At 36.5% G+C, this 12,276-nt stretch overlaps 1 protein-coding gene across 2 annotated transcripts in view; it reads right to left on the reverse strand.

Moving 5' to 3' along the window:
- Positions 1-1,361: 1,361 nt before the first annotated feature.
- Positions 1,362-12,276, reverse strand: part of LOC117232516 (hemicentin-2-like) — a 208,386-nt gene continuing 197,471 nt past the window's right edge. For both annotated transcript variants that reach the window (XM_033491912.1, XM_033491911.1), the window contains 3 exons: positions 9,877-10,125; positions 5,313-5,593; positions 1,362-2,398 (listed from right to left, as the gene is read on the reverse strand). In XM_033491912.1, coding sequence (XP_033347803.1) covers positions 2,255-2,398; positions 5,313-5,593; positions 9,877-10,125 — 674 coding nt within the window. In that variant the 3' untranslated portion in view covers positions 1,362-2,254. The remainder of the gene's footprint in view (positions 2,399-5,312; positions 5,594-9,876; positions 10,126-12,276) is intronic.

Raw genomic sequence — 12,276 nt, forward strand, 5'->3', positions numbered from 1 at the left:
GTTAGAATTGGAGAGATGCAAAATCATCCCTTTAATGTAATTTAATTTTTTGATCCGATTTCATATCTTTAATTCAATCGAGCCTTTATCAGAGCAGTCGTGGGATATCAGGACACGATACAATTTATTTTTTAAAGTTTGTATATAAAATATGTACATACGTAGTACATAAGCGTTGTTTTTGAGAAGTCTTCCATATTTTGTTAAAGTGCTAAACGCTGAAAACCCAAAGAGTTCGAGCAATAATCGTTGTAAGTGTGAAAATTAACGAAGATGCGTTTTTCTTACGCGTTATTCCTATCGGGATAATTTACGAATGTGAAATTATACTTACCTGCGTTGTAAAGATACTTACAAATTATAATACGATAGATTCCAAATGGGCGCATGAATATACGTTTGATTAAGCAAACTTATTTAAGAAAATTTCAAGCTTTTTGAGGAATACCTTCACCTTACCTTTACCTTTACTTTTACCTTAACAACGCACGTCACAGAAACTAAAATAAAAGGTAAAGTTTGAAAGAAATCGTAAAATTAACAACACAAAAAAAGACAAAATGAAATTTATATTGAAGCAGTATAATACACAAAATATATCGACTTGACATTCATTTACGAATGACAATAATGCCAACGAAAATGAACCTAAACGATGCATTCAGCTTCGTTTAAGACGAACACAAATAAGAGAAAGAAGGTTTACATGGCTTAATAGACAAAATAAATTTTTAAGATTAAAATGATCTCAGACGAGATAATAACATAACAACGCATCGATATTCATCTGTTAACCGTGTCGTCTCTTAAATAAATACCTACTTCTGTAATCATGGAATTCAAAATTAATACGGACACGTTAATTTTCGTTAAACTCGATTTAGCTCTCGCAAATGTAGATATATTATATTTTCAAAGAAGATGAAACGACACGGGAAAGAGATAGGAGATTCGTCAATGAAAAAATGATTATATTCATCTTCTCCGGTTAACAGGGTAAACGTTAGAAGATTGTTTCGAAATGAAAGGTTAATCGTGCCTTTATCGTCGTCGAAAATTTAAACTTCAAAATTTAAATCAAATCGTCGTTCGATACGGTCGTAGGTGTTATTTGATAGTTGAGTGGTTCTGCTACGAATAAAATTTTCATGCTGCTTTCACCGCCGTAAATGCACGTGATGCGCTAAGATTTTCTTCACGTCCGGGATGGAGAATGGTTAGCGGTCAGTGAGAGGAAACGCGAAATGCGATTCGACTCACGTGCGACTGAAATTTTGACTGCTCGTTCGGTACGTTTTCTGCTCTCTTAATAGAGAAGATCGGGAAAAGGTTCGGACAGGACGACAAGTGGGCGAAGCTCGTTTCTGTAAAACAGATGAAACGTATTCTCTTTATTTCGTATGCCATCGAGTATTTATCTTACGTGACCGAACAATCCTCTCCCCGACATAACACGTGACTTTAGCGAATGAAATTCGGACATCGGTAACTATCCACTAGGAGCAGGCTGTCTCGCCTATTTACAATAGATCTTTGTACAAAAACTAATCTCATATAAACAGTACAATGCACGATTCCAAGGTTCATGTACGCAACGTGAACAAGAACGAAGATCGTTCGAGATATCCATTTCGCGTTACAAACTGTATATTCGATAATTCAAGGACGCTGCCTCGTCAAATTGGACTTTGCTCTTATCGAGCTCTGTTTCCGTTCTCTCTGCTTTTCTATTTCCGTTTTATTCGTGTAACGTGGCCGTACTCTATTATAAAAATCTGCAGGTAGAAAAAGAACGTACAATTCAAACGATTCGATACACTTCGTCAAGCATCGAGTTCCTGTCTGATCATCAACGTTTCATTAAACCTGCAACTGGACATCCACTTGTCCAATCTGATGGTGTACGCGACTAAAATCGTCGACCCATCCGGCTGCAGGTCCCCATTCTCGTCAGAAACACGGAATTTTTCCGTCGGTTTCTCCCTCTTTTATTTTTTACTTCTTTCTCTCTTTTCCTCTCGTTTTCCTCGTTTTTCCTTTTGTACAGCGAATTGTTCGCAGTGTTTCGCGAAGATGCTTGGAATTTCGCACGTCGATCGTAGAAAGACGCAACGTGCGACTCGGCTCGCGAGAATTTCGACTCCGTTTCACAGGCTCGGAAACGATGTTCGCGCACTTTGTAACTAGCTTTTCGTACGAACGCCGTGCAGAGTCGCTCAAGTGTCTAGACACGGTGAGACTTTCATCACGAGCTTTATATACAACTCTCTTGTATTCGATTCGAGCGCGTCACCACTTCCGGTTGATGGAACTTCCCCTGCGCGGAAACCGACGAGGAAACTGGCCTCTGCGGCATCGACGATAACCCTTTGCCTGACCTCTGGAGACTGTAGTATACCTGCAATCAATGAAACAGGATTCTTCGTTTCGAAAAATAAACGTTAACCATCGATTGCTAGTCGAGCAACGAGTTAATTCCTTAATGCTAAAGTTTTTCGTCCGTTCACTGATATTAGATTATCCTGAAAATTCTCACATTTTTTGTCATATTTGACTTTATAGTTCTCATTGTAATGAAAATATTTGGAATTTTATAAATTCGACATTGGATAAAATAAATAAATTCCATGTATTTTATGGAACACGTTAATCTTCAGTGTTTCGTGAAAAATTGGATAAATATGTCAAGCAATCCGTATCATTTAGATTTTCCGTGTTTCAAAGGTACAAGGAAAATGTTTTAATAGGATCGAACGCAATAAAAACAGAAGGCTACACGCATTAAGTAGGAGTAATAATTACGTAATTTGAAATTTTAATGGCTGTCCAGTTTGGCAGAAACTAGCGCTTAACTAGTTTACGATGGAGAGAGATTAATTATTTTCTTTAACGCTTTTCGAAGGATGTAAACATTCTTTAAAATTGAGTTTCAGTTAATTGCGTCGAGAACGTAAAACGTTAAATGCTTTACGGAAGGTTAGTTCGCGTCCTTAGAGACTTTTCTGAAAGGTAAACGTGCTTTTTCTAACTTGTTTTTTCAATGTTAATTGAGTTTGCACGTTACCATATTGCATCAACGCGTTCTATTTTCATTTAATATATCAAAGCCATGCCAAAACAGTTTTAAAATTGACGATAAATGGATTTAATTTTTATGAATGATTACTTATTAATACATCGCATTTATTTCATAAAAACAGGAAAAAGACACGCTTTTATATCTTGAAAATTGCGCATTTAAAACTCGTTAATTTCAGTGTAACTAACAACAAAATATACGAAAGGTGAGCCAAATAAAATGATGCCAATTGCTGTTTCCAAATATACTGCAGATAGATACCGATTCCAATTTCTTTTTTTCTTCTTTTTTTTAATTAAGCTACAAAAGTTTACTTCAAAATTGCAGTTCCTCGAGTTCAAATCACGTATTAAAAATATGTAATTTACATATACCGCGAGTGTATAATTTAGCGTCGCTTACAACCGTATTATTAGCGCAAAAACCAGATACGTTAAATCGGATCTCGAGAGCAATAAAATCTATATCGTATTCCAGAAGCTGCGTAAACTATTCGTTTGGAAAATAACCAAAACTTCCGATTTACGATAGAGCCGCGTGAAATGCGAGTGGACGAGCGAAAGAGAGAAGCTACAAACGGAGGAAGAAAGAGAGAGAGAGAGAGAGAAAAAAAGAAGAACGGTAAATGCAAATGTATCGATACTTGTGAAAATTGCAAATTCGGGGTTGGAATTAATAATGGAAGAGCTGACGGGGAACGAACGCGCGGAGCGAGGTTGGAAATAATCGAAAACCGCGACTGGCTACGTAATTCCGAGGAAAACAAAAACAGTGAAACGAAAACATCCAGCAGGAATATCGGGATCGGTTAATGAAAAGGACGACGAAGTAATGGCGTAGATGGTGGCTGGATGGGGTACTGGTTCGAATCGGTATTAAAATTATTCAGACACTCGACGGAACGCGACCAGTGTCGAAAGGAAACTGAAGTCGAGTTCAAGACGAGTTATATACGCGCATCGGAACCTCTCGAATTATCGAGGAAACTTCGATGTAATTAAACTGGCGAAAGCACAGATAACCCAAGGCCTCGCTAAACCGGAAAAGTTAAAGTAGAAGACTGCCGCATATTAAAACGAGCGATCCGTTTTCTTGGCTCGTGCCCTAGGTCTCCTGTGGCCGTCTTCGAAACTTCGAATATTTAAAACAACCTTGTCGGTTTGGCTATGCGAGACAGAGTAGAAATTATACAGAAGAAAAAAAGAAGGAAGACTGGTCGTGATAAAGAAGAGAAATCGCGTCGACGAAAGAGGATCGATCGTATTACTTCCTCCGGCGAAAAAAAGGAACGCGATCTCCCTGTTGAATATTGTATCACGTTTTATCGATCGTTCGTTCGGTAATTCGCTAGTTTCCCCTACGACCTTCCACTTCTTCCTCTCTACCCTCTTCGGCAGCTAGGGGAAGCGTTAATTGCTTCTCATTAATCAAACGGCTTCGACTAAATACACTCTATTAGATATCGCTAAAAAAGGCACCCGATTAAATTTACAGACCGTAATGAGTTTACGGGGCTAATTGTCGGAATGATTTATATGGCCACGGGACTCATCGATTAGTTCCGCTTCCGGGATATCGGCCATTCCGCTTCTATGCCATTTTTGTCATTTCTCGGCACGAGGGAATATGAGTGAAACGCGATTAAAACAATATAGACTGGAAAGGAATGAAATCTGTATGATATCGGAGATGCTTCTCCTTTCGCTCGTATATTCGTTTACCTGTTATCTCGTTTCTTGTCCTATTACCTGTAAGAATGACGTCTCGTGAATTGTTCCTTCAGAGAAGTAGTCTCTATCGAACAATTTCGAGGGAAATTTAGTTTAAATCGAGTAAAGAGATCTATACTTTTAGTGGAATCCATTGTCACGATTGTAAGGTTAATATTGACGCTTCTGTTTCGAAAATTACACGTTTATTTTCGGTCTTGTAATTAGTTTCGAGATATGTTTCCACTGTAAAATATTTAACTTCTTCTAGATCGCTGCTGTACGAATATAACTTCTAATAAAATTAACTTTGTGCGGAATTATTCTTTCAAAGCATCGTGCAAGTTCCATTCTTTGTGTCAGATCGATGGATATGAAATATATTTTCGTTATCCTTTGAAACCGATACATAGATGTGATTCTTCAAATTTGGATGTTATAAAAGCTTGGACAACGATCCGTTTAAATTTCATTTTCACTTTGACTTGAAATATATATTACGAAAATATTCTTGAAAATCTCACATTTTGGTTGTTTCGCTGGTTGTAAGCGTCCATTGCCATCTGCTTGAAGTCCGCCATAGTGGGTGGATTACTGTAAGTATTCGCTTGGGATACATGGTTTTGGGGATAATTTATGGTCGGCGTTGGCAGACAGTCGGTCAACATCGGATCCGGTGGTAGATCTAAACTGTGTTGCACGATCGGCCTTTTCTCTGGTGAGATCGCCTCGTCCATAACTCGATCTTTCTTTCTTCGTTGAGGCGGTGTCTTATATATCGGAGTATACGTTAGAGGTCTTCTCTCTGTGAACAGATTCGAAAGAAGCCATGCAAAGTCGCGCATCCACTAAGCAGATTAGTCGATTAATTCTAGACGAGAATGGTCTCCGGGTACGATACAATACGTTACAATGGGACAAAGAGGTTCGCAAGCAGCGCTAGATTTATTTAATATGCTATCTTTTTAAATAAAAAATTATATTTCTCTATATAGCCATAGTAAACAGCTTATTGGTCATACGATTCAATTCCATTTGTTTCTGTTTGAAGATCGCGAAGAAAATAATTTCCGTGAGATGTTGCGTAGCGTTGGCTCGAGGAAATTTAACGAAATAAAGCCGGGGGGAAGATGGTAAAAAATTATTGAAATCTGAATGCATCGATATTTAAAGTACGAAGAATAGAACCAATGTCACTCGTATGGGTACAATGTATTAACGATATTACCAATTATGATTTTATTTCCTTTCGCAACTACTAAATGCACGCAATTGCTTTTAAAACTAACGTTGACTTTGATCGAAATGAAAACATGATTATACTATACATATAGCTATTAATTTTCAACACATCGCTTCAATTATAATTATTTGCGTGGAATATATTCAGATTCTATATCTAGTCGTGATATCAATAAGGTATTATTAACAACAAGGAGCTAAGTAATTGTAAAACAATAATTATTTACTATAAACTTGTTTACTTAATGGAATTGAATATATTTTAAATATCGGAGGTATCTAAATTCACGTCGTTCTCTACCATGTTCCTTTAAACAGAGAGAAAATAGATCAGAGAAATTCAAAGAAATTGAAACCGAAAGAAAAGAATACCTTCAGACTGTTATATTTTAAGGAGAAATAATAATTATTATTTCGTTCATTTTTCTTTCGACGCATCGCGCGTCAAAGCTTTCGACGCGGTGGACAGTGCTTTTGCGTTCGCCCACGTTAATGCTGAGATAATAATGTAGAAGTTTGATGAGCACACATTGATCACTGTTCACTGTGGATAAAGGCATTGCATTTCCGATCTATTAATGTGTATTGAAGCGTACCAATTTAACCTGACAATGCATTTCGAAATTCATTGCTACGCGACGCGGAAATATCTTTGATGGGAAAAGAACGCCAAAGCATTCGCTATTAACATTCCCGGGAATTTGAATAGAAAGAAATGACAATACACTATCATACGTTTATCGATCTTTTCTTCCGTTCGATCAACGTATTTTCCAAAATTAAACGTACCGCGAATCAGAGCTTAAATAGAGAGCGAGAGTGTTTATAATTAAAACTCAAATCAGATGATAAAGTTTAAAAGAACGAAATTGTGCATTTACATCGGACTTGGACAAATTTTATTTGAAACAGAGATGGAAAAATTTAGTGCCGATTATTTTAGTGAAATTTAGGTTAAGTATCTAAATATTTAAAACGAAATATAATTATCTGCTCGTTCTATCTTCTACATTTTTTATTTTTTTATTTTATTTTAAACGATCTATCGGAGGCAGAATAGGATAAGAAAAAAGCTCGGTATTTGACAGATGATATGTAACTCTATAAATGTTTTGCAACTGGTAAATTACAACCGAAACGAATAAACCGCAGAATTTCCACTTTCAATCAAGCGATTTAACGAGGAAGAGAGATACGGTACTTCAAAACCAATAACGATTCCATGAAACGATAATAATCTGTCCAGGACAATCATCGCGTGAAAAAATCTTTCTGAAATTTTCATTTCACCCGAAGATTATGGGCTGAACAAACATAATATGTCCTACGGGGGTGGAGTGTCGTATCCCAATTAATTCTTTGAAAAATGAAGATTCTACGTGTGTGTGTGTGTGCGTGTGTGTGTTTGTATGCGTTATCTTTCAGCGGAATATTAAATTTATATTCTCGTATATACATATACAGGGTGATTTTGTAGTAATATTTAATGATATTTGTAGTAATATTTTTTTTATATGAATTAATATTTAATTCTTGAAACAAGGAAAAAAGTGATTCTTCGGATAAAAATAAATCGAAGATATAAACCGACGTTTCTTCGTGTTTCGTTTCCGAGAAAATCGACTTTGAGAAGCTGTCAGACTTCAATTTAATTAATTATCGCCTGTACAGAAGCGAATATATTTAATTTATCTACTTACAAAATAATTGGAAATGGCTATCGTTTCTTTATCCTAGCTATAAAATAATAGGTGGTAAATTTCAACAGTTGAATAATACATTTTTCTACTGCAGGTGATATATTAATCATGAAAAGGAAAATACAGAACTAGAAGTTTATAGCAATAGCGTTATTCGAAGCAAAAATTGGTCTTTCTAAATATAAAAAGTATAGAACTAAAATCTAAGTATAAAACTTCGGTATATAACAGGTACTCGACATCCTAGGCATCTGTTATTACGTCCTGACCCAGTACGCGTTGTCACGTCCCGCGCAGCGCACGCGCCGTATTGTAGACTAAAACTACCAATAGCGCGAGTGAGCGTTCCAATTTGAAATTTAAATAAATTTTAACAATTTATATAGAAACCAAATTCGAGTCTCACAACCCCCACGAAATAACCCGTCACATGACGACCCCTCCACGGTAGACCTAAATATAAATAAGCATAGCGACATAGAAGAAGGAGAGATAATTCCTTAGTTCAGAGTAGTTAATTCCTCATTTCTGTGTGATTAGTTCCCAGTTCTTGTTAGTCTTGTTAATCGACGTGTTCGCATTTGTCAATTTGTAAATTATTGAAAATCTATCAAATTAAAATCTTGTAATTATAAGAGTGAAAACGTATTGCGAACGATTGTAACTTCGAGTATTTGAAATTTCAACGACAATTCTGACAATATCCAATTAGAATACGAATAAACATTTTTTTTTGTGAAGAATATTTGTTTAATAATATAATAGGATTAAGCGAACATTTATTTTCACCAACTTTAATTCTCTCCCGTGCCAGTACTCCTGCGCGTAGCAGGTTAGCCGAAACGTGGAGTTTAATTGCCAATCGCATTAGATAAGAGACAACGCTACAATTTAATCTAAATTCAAAAATTAACGGCAACACAACCAAAACGAGCCAAACAAAACGTAACACGCGTAGCAGGGTTAAAGGAATCCATGAAATCTGTTTTTAACTCTACTGAAAATAGCCACACTTCTCAATGAACAATTGAAACAAAAATAGAGCGGGCCACGTCGATAATCCAAGAAATTGCACGATCCGAAGGCACACGGAGGTATAAGTACAGGTACACGAAAGCGGTACGATAATCGACCTGCGATTGTTCCAGTTACGCGAATCGTGGCTATCAATCGTGGCGAAGACGAGCAATTAAACAACCAATGGAATAAACAGATAAAGGTACATTTTAACCAGTTTACCAACAAGAATTCTTTTTCTACCTGTACACGTATATTTGCCAAATCTAGTTTATTTGGCGAACTTTGTGCTTCGTGTACATTTTTTCTTTCTTTTGGACAGAAAAAATGTTTGCAGTGAATAGGACCATTGTACCTAGCTTTACGATACAAACACCGAATCCATCCTTTGTTTTCAAGCATTTAGGTTTTCAGCTTTTGGGCATAGCATAGTCGAATATTTCCACTCACGATTTTGTAACAACGTTCGACCCTTTTGAACTGAATTTTTGTTTGCTTACCTGACAAGAAACTCTAATTAATCATAGCTTCTCATTACGATCCACAGACTAGGAACAAATAATTCTCGTAAATAGACTCTCTGGCACTGATGTAAAAAAAGGTAGGAAACATTAAATTAGCCAAGTTCGCTTATACTTGACAAATCTTCAAGGATGTTGGTTTCATTTTGAGTCATGGGATAACTTGTACCGATTTTTTCAACGTATTAAATCATATTAAAATGGAAGATTTTAATTGCAATAAAAGACACGTATATTTTGGTTTGATCCACACGGTGATTCCGAGATCATGGTTCAAATTTGATTTTCTCAAGAACAAGGTGTCGAATGAAAAAACTTTATTATACGTTCTCGACATGTTTTCACCCGTAGGATAAGCTCCTGCCGAGTCCTCGCTTCTGTACAGGCGATAATTAATTAAACTGAAGTCTACTTGACAGTTTTTCAAAGCCGATTTTCTCGCAAGCAAAACGTCAAGCATGGAAAAATGTCATTTTATATCTTCGATTTATTTTTGTCCGAAGAATCACGTTCTTTCCCGTTGCAAGTACCGTCTGTATGATCGCGTTGTGTACACGAAGGCCATAGTTTAGCGAACGTTTCGAACAATCGGAAAGCCGTAGACTCACCATACTCGTTGGGTATGATGTCCGGATCGATGTCATCGACCGCCTGCTTGGTCTGGGGGTGTACCGGAGTAGTTGCACCTGCATTAGGTGGCTCGCACACGATGGGAGCGTGCTTTGGACTTCCGGGCCGACCGTTCGAGTGCTTCCGGTAGAGCGCCGTCAGGATTACAGCTGCAGCCAGGATCAAAAAGGTCGCTATTGCTGCCAGGCCCACCAGAAGCGGGTTCAACATTGATGCGCCCGTGTTCCCTGTCATGGCAGCAATGTAAAATGCTCGATCAGGCGGAACTTCCATCGGGTTACCTATCTGTTTTGTCCCTGCTTCTCGGTTATTGCGGCAAGTATATTTTTACCTCGTGATACATCCACCCACTCACCCTTTTTCTACCCCTTGCGATTTCGCCACCGACGATCCGATTTTGCCGGCAGACATCGCTAAATTTACTGTTCTATCGACATTGCTCGTCTTTTTGGAATACACTGGCTCGCGAGACAATTCCAGCATATATGACAATCTTTTACGAATATATTAAATACATGCGCTGTACGAAACGTTTTGAAAATTCATTACAACTGTAATGAGATTATGATCATGATTATATCGATAAAATATAAAACAAGACTGACAACCTGCGTGGAGTATAAGAGATATTTGTTACAAATATGTATTTAGTGACAAATTAGTATACGACATAAACAGGCATCTTAAACATATAATAAATGTTAGAGGTGGACCTACCGAATGGATAATCGAATTTTTGTGATTTTTATGAAATGTATACTTAAAATATCTTGTACCTTCCATGTATATTTCCAATCCTATTTCAATTAACAATATAATCGTGACTGTCGTGCCTCACTACAATGTTAATGAAACTTCAAAATGTTTCACGTAACACGCGTTATATATTCATACAAGATTTCTATATATATATATCGTATGTTTAAGTTTAATTCAAAGATATATCTAACATTGGAGCAATAAAATATTTCTAAACAATTTACAAATGTATTGCTATTTTTATGTTATCCAGACACTTAGCACGATCCTCTATTTTCAACCGCATCATTACCCCCACTCGTGCTCTTTCTAGGATAGGTCAGCTTAATAAGCAGAACGATAATTAACGAAGGTATGTCAATTACGCTGCTATTGCAGTTCAACCGTAGTACACGTACAGTGTCCCACTTTAATTATTCGATGTGACTATCTCTAAACCTTGTGACTGTTAAAAGAAATGTTATCGCTCAAAATTAATCTGCTTTCAGACGAATGGCTATAACTTTTTAAACAGCTTCCATGATTTAGTACGCTGTTTTAAAAATAGTGTTATACATACATAGTGTTATACAAATAGCTGTTATACATTTAAACAAAGGCCGATTCTTACCGTTTTCAGAAATGAAACGACGAAATATTCATATCGTGAAAATGTTTAAGTTCAATTTAAAGTAAGATATCATTCAAAAATAAAAGATCACAACTGACCTCCTCTTGTATTCTATTACGGATTTGTAGCATCAAAAATAAAATATATTTTCGAATATTACGAAACTAATATTATCTATAAAAATGACATAAAATTCGATTGAGTTTAATAAAAAAAACAGTGAAAGCGTCCGTTGGAAAACTAACAATTTCAACGCGATTTCCTGATAAACGTGAATGTTGATTTAGAGCGAAATCGTTGAAACAGGGCACCGCCCATTCACATAACAAAGACTGATCCTTGTGTCCACTTCTCTGAATACAAAATGCTCTTGATCCTTAGAAATATTACAAAAATTAAAATGAATCTTCCGGATGTCACGACGCAAATCCTTGTTTCGATTTCTCTTGAAACGCAACGTATACAACTCATTTCTACCAACGTTGAAGCACAGCATCGTCTATGTATAGTCGGATAATACAGCATGATCCTTATGCCCATTTCTCGGAATACAAAATACGATTCAACTTTAAAAACATTACAAACAACAAAATGAATTCTTCTGCCCTATAACGACTCATGAACCTCTGCATTGTTCGTCCCAAATACACAATATAATACTGAAATACTAAATACCATACTAAATACAATAAAATACTAAAATATAATTTTGTCAACTAAAAAAACCCAGATAAGCAATGACAACTCTAAGGACAAGAGTATATATCGTATTAGCGATTGGAATATGCTTGAACGCAGGCGTCGCTCAAACACGCACGTTTCTTCCATCGACTTCGTATCGAACGCGTTTAGACTTTCTCTACTTAAAATCTGTTCACTTTCGTTCTTTTAGCATTCTGACAATTTCATTAATCCGAGCAAACCCTCACAGCCGTCATATATCGACGCACGAGAGAAACGTTGCAAAGACTAAAACAAATGTTCGTAGAACGAGACGACAGAAATTCTT

This window comes from Bombus vosnesenskii, unplaced genomic scaffold (assembly GCF_011952255.1).
Source record: "Bombus vosnesenskii isolate JDL3184/JDL3185 unplaced genomic scaffold, Bvos_JDL3184-5_v1.1 scf7180000013289, whole genome shotgun sequence".
NCBI lineage: Eukaryota > Metazoa > Arthropoda > Insecta > Hymenoptera > Apidae > Bombus > Bombus vosnesenskii.